Source organism: Podarcis bocagei, assembly GCF_964188305.1.
Source record: "Podarcis bocagei genome assembly, chromosome: 16".
In the NCBI taxonomy this organism is placed as follows: Eukaryota; Metazoa; Chordata; class Lepidosauria; order Squamata; family Lacertidae; genus Podarcis; species Podarcis bocagei.
The window spans coordinates 21,451,653-21,476,564 of NC_138142.1; the positions used below are offsets into that span (position 1 = coordinate 21,451,653).

At 48.9% G+C, this 24,912-nt stretch overlaps 2 protein-coding genes across 5 annotated transcripts in view; one reads left to right on the plus strand and one right to left on the minus strand.

Moving 5' to 3' along the window:
* Nucleotides 1–11,888, plus strand: part of GCN1 (GCN1 activator of EIF2AK4) — a 71,179-nt gene extending 59,291 nt beyond the window's left edge. The window contains exons 49-58 of the mRNA XM_081175322.1: nucleotides 15–284; nucleotides 1,888–2,001; nucleotides 3,927–4,157; nucleotides 5,088–5,281; nucleotides 5,486–5,600; nucleotides 6,766–6,862; nucleotides 8,349–8,497; nucleotides 8,647–8,754; nucleotides 9,772–9,990; nucleotides 11,193–11,888. Coding sequence (XP_081031448.1) covers nucleotides 15–284; nucleotides 1,888–2,001; nucleotides 3,927–4,157; nucleotides 5,088–5,281; nucleotides 5,486–5,600; nucleotides 6,766–6,862; nucleotides 8,349–8,497; nucleotides 8,647–8,754; nucleotides 9,772–9,990; nucleotides 11,193–11,318 — 1,623 coding nt within the window. The 3' untranslated portion in view covers nucleotides 11,319–11,888. The remainder of the gene's footprint in view (nucleotides 1–14; nucleotides 285–1,887; nucleotides 2,002–3,926; nucleotides 4,158–5,087; nucleotides 5,282–5,485; nucleotides 5,601–6,765; nucleotides 6,863–8,348; nucleotides 8,498–8,646; nucleotides 8,755–9,771; nucleotides 9,991–11,192) is intronic.
* A 537-nt stretch (nucleotides 11,889–12,425) lies between these two features.
* Nucleotides 12,426–24,912, minus strand: part of CCDC60 (coiled-coil domain containing 60) — a 58,457-nt gene continuing 45,970 nt past the window's right edge. For 3 of the 4 annotated variants that reach the window (XM_081175272.1, XM_081175274.1, XM_081175275.1), the window contains 12 exons: nucleotides 24,237–24,341; nucleotides 23,678–23,768; nucleotides 21,329–21,560; nucleotides 21,137–21,224; nucleotides 20,321–20,386; nucleotides 19,287–19,367; nucleotides 18,364–18,453; nucleotides 17,592–17,702; nucleotides 17,061–17,192; nucleotides 16,156–16,345; nucleotides 15,402–15,555; nucleotides 12,426–13,523 (listed from right to left, as the gene is read on the minus strand). In XM_081175272.1, coding sequence (XP_081031398.1) covers nucleotides 13,513–13,523; nucleotides 15,402–15,555; nucleotides 16,156–16,345; nucleotides 17,061–17,192; nucleotides 17,592–17,702; nucleotides 18,364–18,453; nucleotides 19,287–19,367; nucleotides 20,321–20,386; nucleotides 21,137–21,224; nucleotides 21,329–21,560; nucleotides 23,678–23,768; nucleotides 24,237–24,341 — 1,351 coding nt within the window. In that variant the 3' untranslated portion in view covers nucleotides 12,426–13,512. The remainder of the gene's footprint in view (nucleotides 13,524–15,401; nucleotides 15,556–16,155; nucleotides 16,346–17,060; nucleotides 17,193–17,591; nucleotides 17,703–18,363; nucleotides 18,454–19,286; nucleotides 19,368–20,320; nucleotides 20,387–21,136; nucleotides 21,225–21,328; nucleotides 21,561–23,677; nucleotides 23,769–24,236; nucleotides 24,342–24,912) is intronic. The other variant, XM_081175273.1, reaches the window with a different exon arrangement.

Here is a 24,912-nt window from a genome sequence, read left to right on the forward strand (position 1 = left end):
TGCTACTTTCCCAGGAGATGTCAAACTGCCAGGTGGTCATCCTGTCGGTGGAGGACGAGGCCGGGCAGAGGATTATAATCGAGGACCTGCTGGAGGCGACACGCAGCCCCGAGGTGGGGATGAGGCAGGCAGCCGCTGTCATCCTCAACATCTACTGCTCCAAGACGAAGGCCGACTACACGGCCCACCTGCGGAGCCTGGTCTCGGGCCTGATCCGGCTCTTCAACGACACAAACACCGTGGTTCTGAACGAAAGCTGGGATGCTCTCAATGCCATCACCAAGGTAGGAGCCAGTTGCTTCTGAGAGGATGGTGATGCTGTGATTGGTTCAGGGTCATTAAAATTGAATTAGATAAATTAAAATTGAATTGATTAGATAGAGTTTGGTTAGACGCTCGGAAGAGGTGATCTCCGATCAATCAGTTGGTGGATTTTTACCGTGTTGTGTTTAAGGCAACAGTGTTGTACAGTGGTACCTCTGGTTACGTACTTAATACGTTCTGGAGGTCGGTTCTTAACCTGAAACTGTTCTTAACCTGAAGCACCACTTTAGCTAATGGGGCCTCCCGCCACCGCTGCACGATTTCTGTTCTCATCCTGAAGCAAAGTTCTTAACGCAAGGTACTATTTCTGGGTTAGCGGAGTCTGTAACCTGAAGCGTCTGTAACCTGAAGCATATGTAACCCGAGGTACCACTGTAATGCTATTACACAAAGCAGCAGTATCAACAAGAAAGTTGATTGCATTCCCAAGGGGAAAGGTTTGCACCTGGCACCCTCTTGAGGGTGTGGGCAACATCTGAATGTTGTCGGGGAGGAAGTTCTGTAATCGGGGATGCAGGGAAGGGAGCCACCACCAGGAAGGCCCTGTCTCACACCATCACCCGCCCAGCAGAAGCAAAAGTTGGAAAAACAAGCAGGACATCCCCAGCAGATCTTAGTGCCTGTTCTACCTCTGCTGTTGGCTGCTAGCTGTGATGGATATGCTTTGCCTCCACAATTGAAGGCAGCAGTGCTTCTGAAGACCAGTTGCTGGAAACTGCAGGTGGGGGGTGTCCTGCTTTTGGGTTTCCCACAGGCATCTGGTTGGCCACAGTGAGAACAGGATGCTGAGCTAGATGGACCATTGGCCTGATCCAGCAGCAAGGCTCTTCTTACGTTCTTACGCTGGAACCAGTACACCCCTGAAATACCAGGTCTTCCTTGTGAGCTTCCAATTGGGGCATCTGGTTAGCTGCTATGAGAACAGAATGCTGGACTAGGTGGGCACTTTTTGTTGTTGTTTAGGGCTGTACAGTGGTACCTCGGGTTAAGAACTTAATTTGTTCCGGAGGTCCGTTCTTAACCTGAAACTGTTCTTAATCTGAAGCACCACTTTAGCTAATGGGGCCTCCCACTGCCGCCACGCGATTTCTCTTCTCATCCTGAAGCAAAGTTCTTAACCCGAGGTACTATTTCTGGGTTAGCGGAGTCTGTAACCTGAAGCGTCTGTAACCCGAGGTACCACTGTACAGTGGTGCCTCGCAAGACGAAAAGAATCCATTCTGTGATTCTCTTCGTCTAGCGGTTTTTTTGTCTTGCGAAGCAAGCCCATTGACGGATTAGCGGATTAGCGCTATTAGCGGCTTTTAGCGGCTTATCTGCTGATCGGATCAGCTGATAAGCGGCTTAGCAGCTTAGAAAAGGGGGGGGGGAGGAAAAAAACCCAGCAGGAACTCGCAAGACATTGTCGTCTTGCGAAGGAAGCCCATAGGAAATTTGTTTTGCGAAGCACCTCCAAAACAGAAAACTCTTTCGTCTAGCGAGTTTTCCGTCTTGCGAGGCATTCGTCTTGCGGGGCACCACTGTATCTGCTAATCTTAGTCCTATCTCTGCTTCTTCCCCCAGAAATTAGATGCTGGCAACCAGCTGGCTCTCATAGAGGATCTGCACAGGGATATCCGTATGGTCGGCAATGATGCTGGTGGCGACCACGTCCCTGGGTTCTGCATTGTGAAAAAGGTAAGAGCTCTGAGCTCTGGTGGGACCCTGAAATGTTACGGTGATCCCTGCTCTGTTTTGGGTTTTTAACCATTCTTCATTTTTCTGTTTTTATTATTGTTAAGACTGCAAAAATCTCTCGAGAAGAGTGCAAGGCAGGACTGCCAGCCTAGGTGTTTTTTTCCTTCTTCTGGCCGTGAGAGGGAGAGAATTGGGGTGGTGGTGGTGGTCAAGGGCAGTGGTTTTCAACCAGTGTGCTGTGGCACCCTGGGGTACACCTTGAATGATGGTCAGGGGTGCCACAGGCAACACTGGTCCGTGTCCCTCTTTCCTTCCTTCCCTTCCTCTGATGCCCTCTCGCGTCTCTGCCTCCCAAACACTTGCACAGTTGTGTGTTGCAGCGGCCCTGGCTACAAGCTCCGCAGGTGACCGTCAGGGGGTGCTTCCCAGACCCCTGTGGGGAGTTGTGAGGAGGCACCTCTCTTTGGGGCAGGGGCAGGCAGCTCAGGGACGGCTGCAGCAGCTGCCCGGAGGACTCCCAAGGAGAAGGGAGAAGAGGCTGAGTGAACACTCCACAAGGGAGGGTGTTCAAAAAAGGGTGAGAGGCTGCCAGCTCTGCAGGCAAGGGGTGACAGAACTGGGATCCTGAGCCCCACACAGGTGCTGCAGAAAGAATGGAGTTGGTTAAGGGAGCCGTGGAATCAAAAAAGGTTGAAAACCTCTCGTCAAGGGACTTCCTTGAAAAGGCAAGCAGGATGATTAGTTGGCTGACTAGAGCAGGGATGGGAGACATCTTTCAACCCAAGGGCTGCATGCCCAGGGATGGGTGGGTGGAGCCAGAGGCAAAAGTGGGCAGAGAAATGGGTGCAGATTGTACCATTGCTCAGGAAGCTGGTCTTACCACACACTCACATGCCCCTCTCTGTCCTCCATCCAGGCAAGAAAGAGACATGGTCAGAATTCAGGGGCACTTTCCAGCCAGGCAAAAAACACTTGAGGCTGCAAAGCAGGGTCATTGAGGGGTGAGGCCTGGGGAAGATTCCAGTCCACACACCTGGATGAGGGACACCACTGGAAATTCAAAAGAAAACCCCTCTCTGGTCAAGAGAAGGCAAAGCAAACAGAGAGAAGTGAATATGGCCCCCTTAGGAGCAGGCCGATGTCTCCCTTTCTCTGCTTGCTCTCCCCCACTAGCTGAGCAGAGCATAAAGGGATTATTATTATTATTATTATTATTATTATTATTATTATTTATTTCCCCTCTTTATTTTCAACTTTCTTGGGCACATGAAACTAACCACAATTACCTTGAATTTCTGCTTAACCCTCAAGAAAGAAGGGCATTTTCGCTGGCCAGGTTTAATTCAAATCCATCAAACCTCCTTTGGGGAAGGTTCTCAGGCAGGGTGGAAGGAGAAAGAACTTGCCCATGTGAAGACCACCTGGTGGAAACCCTTACACATATGGTTCTTAATTGTAAACTATATGCTGATCTCCGTCAGCAATTTCTAGATCAACTCTGTATCCCCAAATGGAAACCAGAGTTGGAGGTCATACATTTTCTATTACTGGGGAATGATCAGGAGCTCACCGAGTTAGTGGCTAAATATCTCTATTTGGTTTTTTGTCATCAAAATACACTGCAGACGTCTGATCTCCCTGGAGACCTATAGATGTGACGATAGACTGCTCTGCCTCCTTTCTTTTAGCAAATGTTTTGTGCCACTGGGGAATTCCGTATTGATTTGTTTTGGATGTTTGTATGTGATGCCAATAAAAGGTTTGATGATGATATTATTATTATTTGTATATCGCCCTATACCTGTGGGTCTCAGGACAGTTACAACATAAAATCACAATATAAAACACAAAATGCACAAAACTCTTACGACTTCCCTCTTCATTTATTTCCCCACTTGTCTTATCCCCTCCCCCCTTTTACACAGGGCGTGACGTCCATCCTTCCTGTGCTTCGGGAGGGAGTCCTGACGGGCAGCTCGGAGCAGAAGGAGGAGGCGGCCAAGGCGCTGGGGCTTGTGATCAAACTGACCTCAGCCGAAGCCCTGAAGCCCTCTGTCGTGAGCATTACGGGGCCACTCATCCGTATCTTGGGAGACCGGTTCAGCTGGAACGTCAAGGTGGCTCTTCTTGAGACACTAAGCCTTCTGCTGGCGAAGGTAAGTAGCAAACGCTTTGGGCGGTCGCTGTGCGCTGAGAAACTTTTTGAGAACGGTATTATAAGAATGAGATCCTCTGCATTGAAGGTTGGGAGCCCTGCTTAGAAGCTGCGTGCTTCTTTCCTCCAGCTTTCCTACTCACAGTAGACCTCTAGTGCCAAAACCTTGAGGAGCAGTCCCAGTAAGATCAGCCTGGCAAACAAGCCAACAGAAATCACAAGATTGCTGTCCCACAACAGACCCCCATGTTAATGATTTGTAGCCTGAAAGAGAGACCTTTACTCAAATTGCTTTGGGTGATTTTTGCAAAACAAAATAGGGTGTAAAAGTATAAAATATAGAGAAAAGTTGGAAAAAGGAAATGAGAAAGAAACAGTTTACCAAATATGACATTAGACCCATGTTGAGGAAGAATAAGAATAAGAATTGAAATATGGATATACGTTTATTATTTGTTTTGTATCTGTTTTTTTAAAAGTCTGTTCATTGTGTGTGTTTGTGTTGTAATAGTAAGCTAATAAAAAGCATATACATAAAAAAGAGACATTTAATTTTTTTAAATCACATTTCCTGGCCTAGTCACCTCTAAGAGATGCTTACTTGCCAAAGGCGACTAGAAGAAAGTATCTGTTCTCCCTTTTTGCTGGGCTGGCTCAGTTGGGAGAGCATGAGACTCTTAATTTCAGGGCCACGACGAGTCTGAGCCTTGGAACTTGCCCTTTAAAGCAATCCCGTGGGTGCGCTCAGAAATTCCAGGAAGAGCCCACTATGTTTAAAATAGTCCACAAGGCTCTTCTTTGTGCTTCGTTCTTTTGCGTTGGCTTTGAATCAGAAACCAGAAAATTGATGGGCTGCCATGTTTTTTTGGAAGCGGCAGTCACGCTTTTTTGCCGCCGGCTCTGCTGATGTGCTTTCTCCAACACGTTACAGGTGGGCATTGCTCTGAAGCCGTTCTTGCCCCAGCTGCAAACCACCTTCACGAAGGCGCTGCAAGACCCCAACCGCATTGTCCGCCTGAAGGCCGCCGATGCCCTGGGGAAGCTGATTGCCATGCATGCCAAAGTCGACCCACTGTTCACCGAGCTGCTGAACGGCATCCGAACCAGCGAAGATTCTGGCATCAGGCAAGCGAGATTCTGGGGGGCTGAAGTGTCGGGGGTCCAAAAGCCACGCGGAGTGGTTGCTTCCTGTCTCTTGGCTCGGGGCAGGAGGGGTATCCTGTGACGAGGGACTTCTCCCAGGCAGGATCTCCAAGGCTTAGGCTTGACTTGAAGGAAGTGATTGTCCCTGACCGGCTGGCGGACCTAACGTTTCTTGCTGCTTTCCAGGGACACGATGCTGCAGGCCTTGCGGTTCGTCACTCAGAGCGCTGGTGCTAAAGTTGATGCTGCTGTTAGGAAGAACATCACCACGGTGCTCCTGGGCATGCTGGGACACGACGAGGTATTTTTAATTACCCTATATACTAGAGTATAAGCCAACCCGAATATAAGCCGAGGCACCTAATTTTAGTACAAAAAACTGGGAAAACTTATTGACTCGAGTATAAGCCAGTTCACCACACCACAAACCTGGTGGTGGTGGCAAAGGCGGCGGAGGAGGAAGGAGCAGCCTGAAAGGACCCTCACTCGAGTATAAGCCGAGGAGGGCTTTTGCAGCATTAAAAACGTGCTGAAAAAGTTGGCTTATACTCCAGTATACGGTAGATTGATTTTTGCGGAAGCTGATCTGCCCTATATTGTGAGAAGGCTCATAGCTCAGTGACGGCCTAAAGGGACGCTGCCTCCAGCTTTGGAGAGCCACAGCTGGTTGTAGTCACAGATGGGCCAAGGGCCTCTTGGCAGCTTTGTGTGTGCTTGTTCAAAAAAAATATTACCACCTTTTTCTCCTCCCGTTCTTCCAAGGAGCTCAGGGCCACATATACAGCACTTGATAGGATTTGGTCTTGACTGAAGTCGAGCTTAGCAATGAATCTCCACTTAGAGCAGCACCTTTTATACACCCTGAATGTGATCACGTGGAGACTTTGCATTTAGGAAAACGAGGACATTTATTAAAGGAAATACTTGGTTGATAGAACTAGGCTATTTTCATCTAACTAAGGTGGGGGGGTGCAAAGAGCCCTGCTTATTCTTCTATCTCTGTAGGGGGAGGGAGGAAAGATGTCTCATCCCCCAAGGGTGGGAAGGCAGAAGTGAGAACAGCAGCCCGAAGGGTACCAGTCCAGCATCAGACCTGCACAGGACAGGAAGGTTGGAGAGTCTTCTCTCAATCTTCTTTACCTCCACCTTAATACAAGATGAGTTTGTTTCCCAGGACTTTCAACAAGTCCTCTCTTCCCTGTTTCCCCCCCTGGGCCTCACTCGATTCATTTTTTTCATTTCTTTCGCAAAATGAACTCACCCCTTAAAATCGAGTGATTAACATGAGAGTGACTGCGAAAGAGCTCTCAAAGGGAGGGGGCATCTGGTACGAGGGCGACCTCATGCTATTCTTTTGCCAGGCATTAAGTGTATAGGAACAGAACCTAGAGAAACCCAAGTGTGTTCCTGCTAGAACCTCTGTTTTGCTGGAAAGCCTCAATGTTACTTGAAATATTTCCTTTTAGGATGCCACCCGTATGGCCTCCGCTGGCTGCCTGGCAGAGCTGTGTGCGTTTCTGTCGGAAGAAGAACTTGGCAGCGTTCTCCAGAATCACCTGCTAGGTATGCTTTGGCAGGGGGTGCAGAATGATTCCCAGGAGCAGAAAAGGTGTCCTCTCAGCTTGTCACCATAGAGTGGTCCAGACCTGGGTGGGGAAACAGTAATGTCTTCTCTGTCCACTAAGGTAAAGGTAAAGGTACCCCTGCCCGTACGGGCCAGTCGTGACCGACTCTGGGGTTGCGCGCCCATCTCGCTTAAGAGGCCGGGGGCCAGCGCTGTCCGGAGACACTTCCGGGTCACGTGGCCAGCGTGACGAAGCTGCATCTGGCGAGCCAGCACCAGCGCAGCACACAGAAACGCCGTTTACCTTCCCGCTATAAAGCGGTACCTATTTATCTACTTGCACTTAAGAGTGCTTTTGAACTGCTAGGTGGGCAGGAGCTGGGACCGAACGATGGGAGCTCACCCTGCCGCGGGGATTCGAACTGCCGACCATACGATCGGCAAGTCCTAGGCGCTGAGGTTTTACCCACAGCGCCACCCGCGTCCCTTTCTTTGTCCACTAGGAGGCTGTAAAAATTATTATGATTGTTGTCATTGTGTATGTAATGGAGTGCCCCAGACCTCAGACTGGGTGGCATGCTAGGGGTTGAGTTGGTTGGAGTGCCCTGGTTCAGTTCTTAAGTTACGGATTTTAAATTTACACTGGGAAAGCTTTTTCAGGCCATTGCCCCCTCGGTTGCACAAACACATTCCCAGTGCCCCCTACCCTCCAAAAAAAGCCTTGGTTTAAATAGCAGTTTCCCCAACCCACTAAGGAAGATAATAACACAATAAAATTCAAAAGAGTAACAATTAATTGCACATTTATTCAGTATGCAATTAAGACTATTTAATTAACTTAACAAAATTGACAAACTTGATCACTGATTGATTGAGTTTATATACTGCTCTATACCAGGGGGTCTCAGGGCATTTGACAGAGTAAAATCAAGATATAAGACCACAAAATACCTAATAAAAACAAAAACAACCCAATAGCCCCCACCCCCAAACCACATTTTAAAAGGGCATAGGATGTAAATCAGATCAACCAAAGGCCTGGTTAAAAAGGAACATTTTTGCCTGGCGCCTAAAGGTGTATAATGAAGGCGCCAGGCAAACTTCCCTGGGGAGAGCATTCCACAGACGGGGAGCCACTGCAGAGAAGGCCCCGTTCTTGTGTTGCCACCCTTCAGACCTCTCGAGGAGGAGGCACACGAAGGAGGGCCTTAGAAGATGATCTCAGGGTCCAGGTAGGTTCATATGGAAAGAGGCGGTCCTTGAGGTATCGTGGTCCTAACAGCTATTCAAAGTCGGATAGCCATTTACACCTCCTGTGACCCCCCCTTGCCTCTTTGTGCCCCCTTCAGTAATCCCAGGGGGCAGTACCACCCAGTTTAGGAACCATTGTTTTAAAATGATTAGCATCCTGAAAATACAGGTGCCATCCAGATTTGCGGGGGAGAGGAAGCCAGGCTCAGAAACTCTCTTCCTTCACTCCTGCAGCGGACGTCTCTGGCATTGACTGGATGGTGCGGCACGGGCGCAGCCTGGCGCTTTCCGTGGCTGTCAGCGTGGCCCCCGGCAGAGTGTGCGCCCCCAAATACAGCAACAGCGTCCATGAAATGATCTTTAGCAATACTACTGCGGACCGGGTAAGCGTCTCCTTCCAGCATGGCTGTCGGGTGTTAGGCCTTAAATCCGGGAGGCCCTGGTCTGAAAGACAAAACGAGTACCGCCTCGAGGTTGTGAGGTCCAGTGGCAAGGAGTTCCAAATGTCACTTTCCTGCTGCTTCTTCTCCAGATCCCAATTGCGATCAGTGGCATCAGAGGGATGGGTTTCCTGATGAAGTACCACATAGAAGCCAATGGGGGAAATCTGCCCGCCAAACTCTCCAACCTCTTCATTAAGGTGAGCCCCTTTCTGAATGTATGGACTTTGCTGGTAATCAGAGATCTGCTTTCCAGGAACCAGCCAGATGTGGTTTGGATGAGCACAGGACTGTGGCCTGTCCTTTGCTGGCTCCTTCCTTGCTGTGTACAAAGAGCCTGCACGTAAGCCCTAGAGCAGAGTGGTCCGATGCACGGCCTGAGGGCCACATGTAGCCCTTGACGCCTTTTTTATGGCGGACCGCAGCAAAATTTGACACCCCAGCTTTGGGGAAATGTGGGGGGGCCCCTCTAGGACCCTGCCAGAGCCTCATGCCTCCTTCCAAAAGCCTGGCACAGTGCTTAATCCAGCTTTGGGAAGGCAGCATTGAGGGTTGAGGGGGGTGTCAAATTTTGACCTCGCTCCCCGCCCCAAGCCTGGCAGAACAAGGCAGTGCGCAGCCCCCAGGTTCCATGTTGAACTACTCTTGCAGCCCACTTGGTATAAAAAGTTAGATTGTCCTGCCCTAGAGCAAGAGGCTTGAGCGATACCAGCAGGTTCCAGGAACCTTCTTCATTGTGAGATTTAGCGGGGTGATGTATGAGCTTGCTTGGGGCCAGGATGGGGAGTTGGGAGTCCTGGGTGAGGGCCAAGAGGTGCCGAGTGTGTCAGAAGAAGGAAATTGTATCAGGATACAATGAAGTCATTTGTATTATCCCCTAGCTATTGCCTAGGAGAGAGGCCTTCTCAGTGGCTGCTCCCAGACTTGGGAACTCCCTTCCACTGGAGGCTAGGCTGGCCCCTTTTTCGTTTTCCTTTTGCGGGCACACAAACGCTTTTTTCTTCTGACAGGCCTGTTGCCACCACTGACTGTTTTCTGACGGCGGGTGTCCTGCGACTGTAATGTGTTTTCACTGCTTTTAATTCTGAATTGTAACTTGTAAATATCATTATTCTTTCTAAGGACAACCTGTAGGTGTTTGTGTTGAATTGTTTTGTTAGTAAAAATTAGCTTCTTGTTCGGAACTGAAGTTTGTGTGTGTGTGTTTTCCCTTGCAGTGTCTTCAGAATCCATCCAGCGACATCAAGTTAGTGGCAGAGAAGATGCTGTGGTGGGCCAACAAAAGCCCCCTCCCTCCCTTGGATCCCCAGACCATGAAGCCCATCCTCAAAGCGCTTCTGGACAATACAAAAGACAAGAACACCAGCGTCAGGGCCTACAGCGACCAGGCCATCGTCAACCTCCTGAAGATGCGAGAGGGCGAGGAAGTGCTTCAGGTATTGGCCCATCTTGGAGGAGGAAGTCAGTTTCTCTTCCCCCTCTCCCCTCCCTTCCTCACGCTCTCTACTAATTGGCAGAAGCATCTTCTTCCTAAGTTGTAAAAATCTCCCACTCCCGGTTCTGTGCTGGTGGTAACGCCAGCCAAGTCCTTTGTAGTGTGTGACCTCTGTCCTCTCTGCTCACTCCCTTGATACGGAACTGTGGACCTCCATTCCCCCACCTCCAGCTACCCCCTCAGAATGACGCCGCATCGCGGTGTCACGTTGTTTAGGGATGATAATTATTTATAATTTCTATGCTGCCCATCTGAGCGGGTTGCCCCAGTCACTCTGGGCAGCTTCCAACAAATTAAACCACTGTAAGACACCAGACATTAAAAACTTCCCTACGCAGGGCAGCTTTCAGTTGCCTTCTAAAAGTTGTATAGTTATTTACCGTATTTACTCAAATCAAATGCTCACCTTTTTTGGCTAAATTGCGCCACGAAAATTAAGGTGCGCGTTAGATTCGACGGCACATTTACGTTTGTGTATTCAAGCTTCTGAAAATCGAGGGGTGTATTAGATTTGATGGCACATTAGACTCTAGTAAATACGGCCTTTCCTTGACATCTGATGGGAGGGCGTTCCACAGGGCAGGTGCCACTACCAAGAAGGCCCTCTGCCTGGTTCCCTGTAACCTCACTTCTCGCAGGGAGGGAACCACCAGAAGGCCCTCGGAGCTGGACCTCAGTGTCTGGGCTGAACGATGGGGGTGGAGACGCTCCTTCAGGTATACAGGGATAGAATGGAAAGTTCTGCTGCTGCCTGTTCAGAAATGTTTGCTGCCTCCCCAGATTCCTAACCGCTGCTTTCGTTTGCCACTTGTAAATTGGACGCAGAACAGGAGGAAGAGGGTTTTCACTTAGCCTTAGCTTTAATAGTGCTAATTGTGGTCCATTTGGGCAAACAGGGCACTGCCCCACCAATCCCCACCTGCCCTTAGCCAGTCCCCCACCCGCCTACCTTCTTCTTACAACCAGTCAGAGGGTGGCTGTGCCCATCCATGGCTCTAGCTCCACCTATTGCTGATCTCGTTGCTTTCCCCCCTGCCAGTCCCAATGAGCATTAGCTGGCGCCATGATGAGCCACAGAAGCAGGCTTCGTGGCCACCTCCCACACCACACACCCTTTCCTCTAATAACAATTATTTCCTGCAGTCTGTCTCCAAGATCCTTGATGCCGCCAGTCTGGAACTGCTGAACGAGAGCTGCCGTCGATCCCTGAAGAAGCTCGCTAGCCAGGCCGACTCCATTGAGCAGATTGACGACACGATCCTGACGTGATTTTCAAGGCGCAGAAGGGAGAGGTGGCCCTCCTTACCCATCACTGCATCAACATTACAACTCAAAACACCAGTGGAAATGTTTTCATTTTCGAAAATGCTAAATTCTGATGGGCGCTTATGGAAAACAAAGAAAAAAAGGGCTTCCGGAGTATTTTAATAAAGAAGTAAACCAGAATAGCCTTAATAAGAGTTCTGATAGGTTAAGTAAATAAATAAACAGAATTTGGCTCCCCCAACTTTAATTTTTTTTTTTTTAAACACAGAATTACATGGTGAAGGAGTCCTATCAATTGTGAACCGGTAATTGGTAGTTGGTCCTGTTGTGAATCTCTCTCCCCACCTTTGTGTTAAAGGAGCAATTCCCACTCTGTGTAAGTGGAATTAAAGAGTTCTGTGGAAGTTGAGCAGTTTGTTTTGATGTACTGCTGATTTGCTGTTGTTGTAGCTCGGGGGGCTGCAAATTCTGTAAATCAAAACTTAATTTAAAGAGCCTCAGAAATTAGAGGCGAAAGGGGGATGAAAATTAGGCTGCTTGGGTGACAGTTTAATAAAAAGCTTTGAAACGAAACTGTGGTGCTAAAGCATTATTTGCAGATACGCACTTCAGCATGGCACAGATATGGTTAGCTGTAATTCATTAAAAAGAGCTACTTGTGGTTTTCTAGAATCCAGTGATGTGCTTCCAGGATCATAAGGACTTTCACTGGATAGTGAAATCATTTTTAGCAACTGCCTTAGCAAGGTTTTCGTTTTCCTCTCTGTCAGTTGGTGAGATCATGAGCACTGACCTTTGAAATACCACCAGCCCTGCTTAAAAATCATGTGCAAGGTTGTTCGGTAAGATCCCTCTCTTGTACAGAAGATGGCAGTAGGAGACAGGGTGTGTTATCTGATGAACGAGTAAATCCCGTCTGCAGATACTGGATCCCTAAGTGGAAGCTCAGTATATCATAGGATTGTAGAGTTCAAAGGGACCACGAGGGTCATCTAGACCAGCCCCCTGCAATGCAGGAGTCTTGCCCAATATGAGGCTCAAACACACAATCCTCAGCTTAAGAGTCTCATGCTCTACTAACTGGATGAGAAGCCGCTGGGAATGCATACTGCTAAAACAATTTTTTTAATAATTCAAAGCATACAGAAATAACAAAACATTTGCAAATGCTGGCATTGGTCTGAAGCCTCAGAACTGCCCCGTTCAGCAGAGAGAGATGATCACCACAAGCAAAGGGATCTGCTTCCTTTCAGCAGAGAGAGCTGATCACCACAAGCAAAGGGATCTGCTCCCTTTCAGCAGAGAGAGCTGATCACCACAAGCAAAGGGATCTGCTCCCTTTCAGCAGAGAGAGCTGATCACCACAAGCAAAGGGATCTGTTCCCTTTCAGCAGAGAGAGCTGATCACCATAAACAAAGGGATCTGTCCCTTTCAGCAGAGAGAGCTGATCACCACAAGCAAAGGGATCCGCTCCCTTTCAGCAGAGAGAGCTGATCACCACAAGCAAAGGGATCTGTTCCCTTTCAGCAGAGAGAGCTGATCACCATAAACAAAGGGATCTGTCCCTTTCAGCAGAGAGAGCTGATCACCACAAGCAAAGGGATCCGCTCCCTTTCAGCAGAGAGAGCTGATCACCACAAGCAAAGGGATCCGCTCCCTTTCAGCAGAGAGAGCTGATCACCACAAGCAAAGGGATCCGCTCCCTTCACTGAACTGCAGGTTGTTGCAGGCACGTAATTCCACGCCTCCTGTCCCAAATTAAATTAAACATCTAAAAGTTAAAATGGCTTTGGCTGTTCAATTCTCTTCCTTGTCATTTTGAGCCTGCAGCTGCAAGCGATGGTGATGCAATTCCAAATGAACCTTTCTGAGAATGAGCAATTCCAGCCTTTTGAGAGGGTTCTAGAGTGTGGCCCTTGGGCCCTAGCCACGCGTCATTCCAGGCGTATGAGCAAGAGTACAGTTCTCCAAGTAGACACTCCAGGTGTCGGCTTCATCCAGCTCTTTCTCAGCACGTGTCTCATTTCTTTTTTTTTTATAAAAAAATGAAGCCTTTGTCCTTAGTCTTTTCGACCCAGCCCTTGCGGGGAGGGGGGTTTTCAGCATATCGGTGGAGCGCTGTGTGCTCGCTTAGGGATTGTCACTCGAGACTGTAACCATTGTTTGTAATCGTCCATGGGCATCTCCACAATATATTCACGCAGGAACTAAGAAAGAGGCGAGAGGGAATGTGTGACATGTTGTAAAGGAGAAACATACAGGCCACAGAGCAGGAGTGAAAAACCTTTAGCCCAGGGGCCAAATGTGGCTCTCTAGGGTTCTCTATCTGGCCTTAGTAACTAAGCCCTCACCTGTCCTGCTTTGCACCTTCCTTGAGTGCTTCTTGCCTGGCTGCAATTTGCCCTTGAACTCTGATACAGCGGTGCCCCGCAAGACGAATGCCTCACAAGACGGAAAACTCGCTAGACGAAAGAGTTTTCCATTTTGGAGGTGCTTCGCAAAACGAATCTCCTATGGGCTTGCTTCGCAAGACAACAATGTCTTGCGAGTTCCTGCTGGTTTCCCCCCCTTTCCCCCCCTTTTCTAAGCTGCTAAGCCGCTTATCAGCTGATCCGATCAGCAGATAAGCCGCTAAAAGCAGCTAAAAGCCGCTAATAGCTCTAATTGCGCTAAGCCGCTTATCAGCTGATCCGATCAGCAGATAAGCCGCTGATAGCGCGAATAGCGCTAATCCGCTAATCCTTCAATGGGCTTGCTTCGCAAGACGAAAAAGACCGCTAGACGAAGAGAATCACAGAACGGATTCTTTTCGTCTTGCAAGGCACCACTGTAATACCATTCTGGTTTGTTTTTTTGTTCTGCTGTTTACATGCATGAGGTTGTTGCTATACCTTTGCATGTATACATCTTTTATAAACAAAAATCTCCAGGAAGAGCACAATGGCAAGTGTTACCAGCCTCGGCCACCGTGCTTCACACCGGGTAAAACAGAAGTGTCTGCTTTTTTCAGGGGGCAACAGGCAAATGCCCATTTCATTTCCTGAAATAATAAGAGTGAGGTCTTGCGCAAAAGTGATGAAGAGGTTTTGCACAAGACCTGGAACTTACATCCTTTTTAAAAACAGCCCAATTAGGAGCGATTAGGCTCTACACTAGTTTCCCCACCATCTATTGGGTGGATATCTTATAGGAACGGGTCCTCCTAACCAGGTTACTGGAAGCCAAACAGGCAGCAATTGGTGGAACTGGCACTGGTATTGTTTGAATTGCCGGAAACAAAACGAGTTTGTGGTTGAGGGACAAGTAAGTGGAAGGTGGGTTTGGTAGTGGTACATCATTCCTGCTGCAATGTCACCCTGGTGGGAGATCTGGCTTATGAGCTACAAGGCTGGACTCTGGACTCCAGGGAAGGTGAGGGTTCCCTCTGCCTCTGCTGCTATAGCCCTCTAGCTGCACCTCCACTAGTTCAGCAGCAGGGGAGAGTTGTAGCTCAGTGGTAGGGCAACTGCAGAAGATCCCAAGTTCAAATCCTGCTGTCTCCCAAGCAGGGCCCTGCCTAAAACTCTGGAGAGCTGCTGCCAATCAGTGTGGACATTACTGAGCTAGATGGGCCCAAGGGTCTGACTTGGTAAGAGGCAGCTACTGCTGTTGTTCCCTGCAGATCCAAATCACACTCATCTAGTCATTTGTTCAGGACTGGTCAGGAAACTCTCCTAGTTGCAGATTTACTTCCCTTCAATACCTTGTCAGTCTAAACAAGTAAATCCAGCACAAGGCGAGTTAAATATGCCGTTGAGGGCGAATGTAGGGTGTGTGTGCATCATCTTCCCCCAAATTTCCTTTTTTCCTTTAAACCTAAAAGCAGATTCAAGAGGCTGTGTGTATAAGCAAGAAAAAAACACAAGGACCCTTGGGCTCTTTTCCCACACAAGGTCGTCCCCCTCCTCTCCACCTGCCAAAATTGCTTGTACCCAAGGAGAGGGGTGTGTGAGCAGCTTCTAAAAACAAGCCTGCAGGACCACGGCACTTATGTGAAAGGAACTGTATTGCATATCTTTTGTTGGATGTTCTCTGTTCTCATGCACCCGGAGGCACTCGAGACAAACGGGAAATAGTATTCCTCTGCTGTCCAAGACTCCCCCTGCCCCCTTTTGCCTCGGGTGGTTCTTTAGCAAACTCAGGTGTTCTCCTCTCGAGGTGGTACTGAAGCAGCTCCAAGCCCGCCGCGTCCTCAATGACCTAGGACAGGAGACAGAGCCCAGAGGAAGGGGGGAGTTGTAGTCCAACAACATCTGGGGACCCAGGGTTGAGAAAGGGGATCTGCTTGGCCACAATGAGCACAGGAAAGATGCTGGACTTGAATGGGCCTTTGGGGGTATATTTTTCATCCTGGGAGTTCAATGGTGCACTATGTGAAATTGTCCATGCTAATCTTACCCTAGATCAATTCCACTGTGCGACCCTCCTTGAGCTTCCAGGATTTATATAGAAAGAGGAGAGGAGGAAACGCCTCTCTCTCGGCTCTCTCCTTTGCAAGATGTCAATAATAACGCTGACCGATCTTGCAGAGGCTTTGTACCGATTGCTCCAATAAAACAAACGTGGAGCCCTCTGAGCACGTTTAAAAAGGTAATCTAAATCATTCTGGATAGAAGCAGAGGCCCGCAGAGCACAGCATCCCTCCCAAAAGGCCAAAGATTTCTTACCAGGATCCTTGAGCGAGAGCCTAATGAACTGAATTTGTTTTCTCTCTCTTGTCATGGAGAAGCTCAGGGATGAGCAAATCTGCCTTGGGCACTCTCGGCCCTTTCAGACAGACTCTCCTTTCGCATCTCTCACCTCCACAGCTGCGCAGATGTCTGGAGAGCAGATTTCCCAGATCCGAAGCTCCCCCAACACTTTCAGGAAGGTAGGCGGTCGGATGCGCAAGTCCGGATTCCTCGCAAACCTCTCCAGTTTCTTTAGAACTTTCTGGGTACGGTGGTCTCTCTTGACGTCATCTGGGATCCTGGCCAGCAAAGTGGAGAACCTTGGAACGAAAACAGGCATTTCAACGCAAGTGTCCTGGACAGCTTGTGGTGAGCTGTTAGGCCAGTGTTTCCCAAACCTGGGTATGCAGCTGATTTCGGACTATAATTCCCATCATCCCTGACCACTGGGGTTGCTACCTAGGGATGATGGGAGTTGTAATCCAGAAACTGCTGGAGACCCAAGTTTGGAAAACACTGTGTTAGGGTCTTCCAAGATGGCATTTCCTCCACAATGTGATGGAGAGCAACTGTATGTCAAAACAGTTTCTTTCCCCCCCACCAAATGCCCATGACAGGTCCGCAAGGTGGTGTCTTAAGGCTGCAAAATCCTAAGATGGGAAATGGCAAAACCTATCCAGCCATATCCACCTGCCTACTGGAAACTGAGATGGTAGGGCAGAACTCTGCCCACTTCCTGGTTTTAAAACACCTTGTCCACCGTTTTTGCATATTTTTACCCGCTGGAATTTTTTTTTTACATGCCTGCTGCTCACTGAGAAGCGACTTCCTGTGGCTGCTCAGATTCCTGGACTCCCGGAGGTCACCTGTAAATGCCTCTGTGCTTTCAACTGCCTCCTGACAAGCTAGAAACTTTGGGTTTTGTTTTTTAAATGCAAGTGCCGAGGTTCTTAGGAAGTTGGCTCCTGATGCCAGTACCTTGTTTTGCACTCTCCCCGTGGCAAAGCGCTCTGGTTTTAAGCCCCTTTTCCTCACCAGTTCTCGGACTCAGCGTCTTGTTCCGGCTCCGTCCCCACCATCGACTGCCTCATCCGCTCGAGATCTTTTCGGAACTTGGTGATGCGACTCAGGCACAGGTACTTCCTCGTGCTCTTCTCTTCTCGCCTCCTGCCAATGTAGCTCACATGTTGTTGTTTTTTAAAGTGAACCCTCTGAGCAAGGTGTGATTGCCAGCTCCCACCCAGCTGCAAATTCAAATCTGCCCTGTTCTGGGGACAGGGCCATAGGGACGCAGGACAGGCAGGGCTGAAGCTGGGAGCCGCAGAGTAAAAACAGGAGGGGTTTTTAGCGGGGCTGCAGGGGGACAGTTTCCCTAAGTAGTAGCAGTTGCCAGGACATTACCCTGTTTGCCTCTACATAGTCACACTGTTATTTCAGACATTGTGATATATCGGTGCATCATAATGTTTAGGTGGTGATATATCACGATGTCGATAACCAGACAATGCCCAGCCCTAGTTCTGGGCTCGGGCTCATAACCAAGATGGAAGACGAAATATGATTTACCTCTCTAGGATGTCCAGTTGATCGTGCAGCCTGAAAGCAGACTCGTGGGCCACCTCGTGGAAGATATCCTTCATGTTCTGGAAAGTCTGCTCTTTCCTTTTAAGGAAGAGGCTAGAGGCGAGAGAAGCAGAGGGATAAACCCACAGGCTCCAGATCTCTAGAGAGGTGGAAGAAGGGTAGGCCCAGTTTATCTGTCCAAGCTGGCCAGTTTGGGAAACGGACCTCTCTGGGGCAAACAAAAGGGCTTGGGTTGGAAAACCCTCCCCTTGCCTGAGATTCACAGCAATGGGTATTCAGATGCACACTGCCTGGGACAATGGAACTGGAAGAATATAGTTAGTAGCCACAGATAGCTTGATCCTCCATGAATTGGTCTCATCCTCTCTTAAAACCATTGCCACACCTTGTGGGAGAGCGAGTTCCATACTATATACTCCATGGGAAGTAGCCCATTCTTTTGTCAGCCCTGAAACTCCCACTGTTCAGCTTCACCGGACGGCCTCTGATTCAGCTCCTGGGACAAAGAAGTTCCCTGTCCTATGTTTCTCTCCTATGCTAACTCAGCTGAACAGCCCACTAAACCCCCTGCTCTAGAAACAAGTATGTTGAGAGGTCACCTTCATCACCTTACTTTCTGCCACTGAGACTTCCCTGGGTGTGTGCAAACTCCTCCCGTGGGTGATGTCAGAGTTTGTGGGAGGAGCTTCTGCACAGCCAGAATAGAGTCCATCTTATTGACCCTCAGGAAAGAAGCCTACCTCCGCACACCTACCTTTGAGGTTTGTTGATCTGCTCAGTGGTGTCTTCGTCCGAGTAGGTCGCTGTCACCGTTTTATCTTCCCGGACAGTCACTGTCATCGAACTGCAAGGAAATTCAAAGGGAAATGGACACACACAGCTAACAATCAAGGGAGAGCAGGTCTGAAATCAGGAGGCTTCTTCTGTGCAAGAATGATGATACAAAAGTTTGCAGACCCAGGATTGTTAGCTTGAGGAATTCAGCCTCGATTACTCAGGCAAAGAATCCGGAGCGCTTCTCTAATACACGATTGCTCTTGGCGCCTGTCTCTTCCAGACATACAGAGTTAGGACTCTCAAGTAGTTGAGGACCCGTGCTGCTGTTTTGCAACGAGTGCAAGTCTAGAGTTCAAATCCCACCAACGCTTCAGTTTCAAGAGAACGGCCTGCAAGTTCTGTTATGCACAATGGAACGTCACAGAAAACACGATTTAAGTTGCTCTGAAAGAATATATTGGAGCATTTCAAGTCATTTGTCCCGGTACGTGGACAGAAAATAGAGCTAGCTGAAAGGCAGCACATGGAGAGTTAGCTGCACTGATTGTAGCAAGGCATCCCTAATTAGTATTATTAGGCCATTATGAGATTGTTCCATAATCCTAGGATGATGCTGAAGGCACCCTGGCCTTCTGAACTTGCCACTACAGTGGTACCTCGGGTTAAGTACTTAATTCGTTCCGGAGGTCCGTACTTAACCCGAAACTGTTCTTAACCTGAAGCACCACTTTAGCTAATGGGGACTCCCGCTGCTGCCGCTGCACCGCCGGAGCACGATTTCTGTTCTCATCCTGAAGCAAAGTTCTTCACCTGAAGCACGATTTCTGGGTTAGCGGAGTCTGTAACCTGAAGCGTCTGTAACCTGAGCTACCACTGTACACGGCTGCTCCCCCTCCCTACCTCTTTGGCCTCTGCTCCCCTGAGGTCTCCTCTTTCGCGACTCCTGTGCTGGTCTTCTCTTCCTTCGAGGACGAAACTGAGCTGAAAAGCAAGACACTCGGATTTACCAACATTAGAGGAGTGGCAGACAAAGATGATGGAATGTGTGTTTTAGGCAAAATTGCATTAAAAAAAAATCACAGAATTGGAAGGCACATCCAGGACCATCTTGTCCAACCCCCTGCAATGCAGGAATCTTTTACCCAATGTGGGGCTTGAACCCACAACCCTGCCTCCTGTGCTCTACCAACTGAGCTATCCCTTGGGATAAATTGGCATTAAAAATACTGGTGAGTTTTCATATGGACATTTTTTAAAAACACACACACACACACAAAATCTGAAAACATTTAAAAGCAATCACACATTAGCAAAACTGACTCCTGGTATTGCCATTGCACCCATAATATTCACACTGAAGAGCTCCTTTGAACATAAGATCTCAGCTGCTCATCCTGTTCTCGCCATAGCTGTCAAGCATCCCTTATTTGGCAGGACAGTCCCTTATCCCAGCGCCATGTCCCGCTGCTGTCCCTTATTGATGATGCCTCTTAAATAAGCTACTGAAGGTAATGGGGCCCTTTCTATGTCCAGCTGTCCTTTGTCAACATCAAATTGTTGCTGTTTTTTGTGTGTGTTGAATATATGCTATATGGTAATTTATGGACCTAATAGGTATCTAAAGCCATTTGCACGCAACAAAATATGTATAAAGCCATTTGCACGCAACAAAATATGTATTTTATCAAAGTAATTGTTTATCCCTTATTTTGGCTGCTGATCCCTTATTTTTGAGGCTGCTGGTCCCTTATTTTCAAATCTGTAAGTTGTCAGCTATGGTTCTTGCAGTGGCCAGGCAGGATGCTCTGTGGCTTCCAGCAACTGCATGAAGAACATTCGTGTCTGAATTGTAGTAAAAAACTGAAAAAATGTGTGATATGTTCAGCTGTGTCGCTGCCATATGCACCATGCTCAGTCGTGTTCTCAGCCCCTACCTTTTGCCCTTCTGCCCAAATGAAAATTCGCTCTCCAGCTCGCGTCTTGACAATATGGTGTGCGAGCTGCAAAATAAGGAGCAGAAACTGAGTCTTGCACATGACCAGAATGCAGGGACTGAAGCAAAAATGCAACGAGAAATGCCCCCCCCCAAAAAAAATCTGGCCTCTCTTTTGAGATACACAGTCATCCAATTAATGGGTATAATTTTCTGCAGTTGTCCCATCAGGGCTCTCTGGGTAGGGCCTTTGGAGGAAATTGGGGAGATGGGAAGACTCTTAAGCCACACTCACATCATATGTAAAGGACAATGCCACTTTAAACTTTCATGGCTTCCCCCAAAGAATCCTGGGAGCTGTAGTTTGATATGGATCACTAGAAGACACCCGCTGTTGTCCCAGAGCTACAATGCCCAGACTTCCCTGGGAAGAGGGATCAACTGTTGAATGACTCTGAGACACGAGGCGGAAGAGAAGTTTGCTAATAACTCTCAGCGCCCTCAGCAAAACACCACATGCAGAATTCTTTGAGGGAAGCCGCAACTATTCAAAGTGTTCTCAGAGCGCTCCAAATATATGGTGTGATTGTGGCCTCAGGGAGCAAGCAATGGAATGAGCTGCTGGCTGGGTATGTGGGAATGGCAGCTTGACTTGCCAACATCCATTTCTCCAGGAGGACATCGGGTGTCAGGGACTGGGCAGAGGAGGAAGAAGAAGAAGAAGAAGAGGAGGAGGAGGAGGAGGAGTTTGGACTTGATATCCTGCCTTTCCCTCTCTCTTTATACTGTGACCGCTTCCACAAAAGGCGCAACGTACCAGCCGTGTGTCAAGTTCCAAAACATATTTTCTTTGCTAAAATTCTTCGCCACGTCTTCGTGTATCATCTGAAGCAGTGTCTGCAGTTCTGAGAAGGGGATGGGGGGGAAGGCAGATGATATAATAAATAAATTCTGGAGAGGGGTAGCCATGACAGCCTAGAGGGGAGTCGCTGAGCTCTCCGGGACTCACGGTAGCACATCGGCTCCTCTTCTTCCCTGGTTGTCTTGCTGAAGATGGACTCCATCTCCTCCCCTTCCTTGGCGCTGTCAGAAGGGGGCTGGGCCGCTTCGTCGTAGATGGGCGACAGGGAGCTTGTGCTGGTCAGGGTCGTTTTGCTGTGGGGAGAGGAGATGCTCATGGTGGAAGACCTCTTGGGGATTCTCCTGCCCCGGTACTGTCCTTTCTGGGTGTATTTTCTGCTCTGGAGAAATGCAACAGAAAGCCCTTAAGAGGCAGTGCCTCATCAAGATGGTCCTACTGTTTGACGGAGACACATCCACACACAGACAATTCCACAAAGTATTAGGAAAACATGGGAAACTGATTTAGGCACCTGGCTTGAGGATGAACAAAGGGGGAGAAAATGTGGTCAGATTTGCCATTTTGGCACACGTTCAAGGAGGTGCTTTGAAGATGCTATTCTGCTGGGACCAGACACTTGTAAAAAATTCCATATGTTATAAAACTCCAACAATATTATGGTGGAGAAGGGGATTGTTGCTTTGCCTGCAGTGGGATTGCCCGATAGGTCAACTTTTTTTGGAATGAGGTCTTTTTTGAACAAGACCAAATCCTCTGCTGAGATCTGATTCTAGCGCTCTTCTTGACCGGAAGGAGAAATAATCGTGGAATTCAATACAGAGAATTATTGGCTACTGTCAGAGCCGCTTCCAGGTCCCAGCTCACAGAGGACCACGCTAGCCGGCAGTACTGTACAAAAGTCTTTATTGAGTTACAGTTTCCATTTTCAAGCCGCAGCGCGCAGCTCCACGTCTTAGAAGCTAGACCGGCGAAGCTCCGTCTGAGTCTCCGCCTCCTGTACACCAACTTAATACTCTAGCCTTACTCCACCTCTTCCGCCTTTCCTTCCTCCTCTGGGTCCCTCTACCCCCCGTGGTCTCTTCCTTCCTGGACTCTTCTGACGATGACCCCCCGGACTCTTCTCCCTCCGTGCGGCGGGCTTTAGGACCTGGCTCCCTATCCGGGCTGCTTACTGTGCCGCCTTCCTGTGCATTTGAACTTGGCGCGCGCGCCCAGCCTTCAACTTTCCTCTTGACCGTTTCCTCGCTCCCCGATGGAGGTGTGGCCAATCCTGACTCATGCCCTCCCGCTTGCGGCGAGCCGCCAGATCCCGATACCTGGGACCCCTCCCCCCTACTGCGCTCTGGTGGGGAAGCTGGTCCCGATTTCCAACTGCTGCTCTCTGAGTCCCCTCTGGTCCCTTCTTCCTGGGGTGTCCCCCTAGGCGCCCCCCTTGCTCTGACCACTGGCGCCCCTTTCTGTGAATCTTCCGATTCACTGGAAAGACTCAGAGATCTCGGGCCGTTGTCATCGCTCATATTTCCTCTGGATTCCTCCCCCTCACTCTCTATTTCCTCCCTTTCCTGTGCCTCTGCTCCTGAACCCCTGACAGCTACATTTCTGCTTGCTGCGTGGATGGTATGCTCTCCCCAGGGAAGTTTGCCTGGCCCCTTCCTTATACACCTTTAGGCGCCAGGCAAAAATGTTCCTCTTTAACTAGGCCTTGGGCTGATTGGCATCCAATGCCCTTTTAAAATGTGTTGTGGAGGAGGGAGGGATTGTTGTTCTTGTTTTTATTATGTATTTTGTATTTCCATATTGTGATTTTATGTTGTGAACCGCCCTGAGCCCTGTGGGTATAGATTGGTATACAAATTTATTAAATAACAACAACAACAGCAGCAACAATAATAGCTAGTTGTTGGATTCAGAGCCCAAACAAGTATGAGGGGCTGGTGGGGTGGAGGCGCTGAGCCTGTGTGTGGTGGCATCCAACACTCACTGCAGAGGCATAAGGCAAGCCTCAGTTATCCCATCTGCAGTATGGAGACAATGACAGCTACCCAGTATAGCACTAGGTAACCACCCCACCAGAGAAAGAATTTACACTCCTCCTCCAACCACACATGCCACGGAAACTGTTCTGAAGGGCTGGCGGAAAACCCCAGAATCCCAGGGAGGGTGTCAGGAATGGTGATTTGTTTTATTTTCTTTTTTTAAGGCTCTAAACAAACACTAAACAACTACAGTCATACCTTGGTTGTCAAACGGAATCTGTTCCGGGAGTCCGTTCGACTTCTGAAAACGTTTGACAACCAAGGCGCGGCTTCCGATTGGCCACAGGAGCTTTCTGCACTCAATCAGAAGCCACGCCAAACATTTGGCTTCCAAAGAACCTTCACAAACCGGAACACTCACTTCCAGGTTTGTGGTGTTCAGGAGCCAAAATGTTTGAGTCGCAAGGTGTTCAAGATCCAAGGTACGGCTGTATTTGCAAACTGGCATAAAGCGAGTTACCTTTGTTTGCAAGAGAAAGTGCTCCCATCGAGCCTTCACAGTCTTTTCTTTCGCGATGACTTTCAAGGAACTTTTTGCACCGCCGTAGTGGCTAAGGGAAAAAAAAGAAGGGGGCGAGCTATCAGTGGCTACACCCTGGCTTTTATTCCATGCCCCTTTTGGCACCGCTGAGACACAGGTGACTCTTGGGCCCATAGCCACAAATTCTACATCCAGTGGCAGGACCCAGTCATCGAAAGTGCCCAGCTTCTGGCTCTAAACACGTGCAGAGTGCTTTACTTACGGCTAGTGGCCTGTCCTCTCTTGAAAGTACAGAATATGGAATTTACAGCCGTGTAGCCTTCTAAATCCAGGGCTGAATTCTTCAACCCAAGCTCATGGGGTGATTTTTTGCATAGTTTACTCGCAGCAGTGAAGCCACACTCAACCCCAACCAACGGAGGAGTTGCTCTACCCCATTTTCAGAGCCGCCTGCCCATTTTCAAGGTATCTCCGGGGGGGGGGGGAACCAGCCCACCCCCCAAACACCATCACCTGGCCTAACTGCACCAAGACCCACCTGGGATTCCAGCATGTCATCACAGGTTTCATGCTGCTGTTGGGATCCAGAGTCAAAGCTTCCAAGAGCCAGTTGAGGGCGCACAGCTGCCGGAAGATGGAGTCGCTGTCAAAGAGAAAGAGGGAGAAAGGCAGATGGTGAGTTGACTGGCAGATGTTGGGGCTGATTGGCAGAGGGGGTGGGCTCAGGGGCAGTGAGTTTGGAGAGGGGGAAATGGGCCACAAAGCAGAGAACTACGCAACTGGGCTTTGGGCCTGTGGTCCTCAAAAACAACAGTTTAACTAGGTATAACAATAACCACAATAATAATAAATTGCTTAAACGGCACTCATCTGACTGGGTTTCCCCAGCCACTCTGGGCAGCTTCCAACAGAATATGAAAAACCCCACAGCAAAACATAAAACTTAAAAAACTTCCCATACAGGGCTGCTTTCAGAGGTCTACAGAAAGTCGTATAATTGTTTATCTCTTTGGCATTTTGATGGGTGTTCCACAGGGCGGGTGCCACTACCGAGAAGACCCTCTGCCTGGTTGCCTGTAGTTACACTTCCTGCAGTGAGGGAACCGCCAGAAGGCCCTCAGAGCTGGATCTCAGTGTCTGGGCTGAATGATGTGGGCGGAGACGCTCCTTCAGGTATACTGGGCCATTTAGGGCTCTAAAGGTCAGCACCAGCA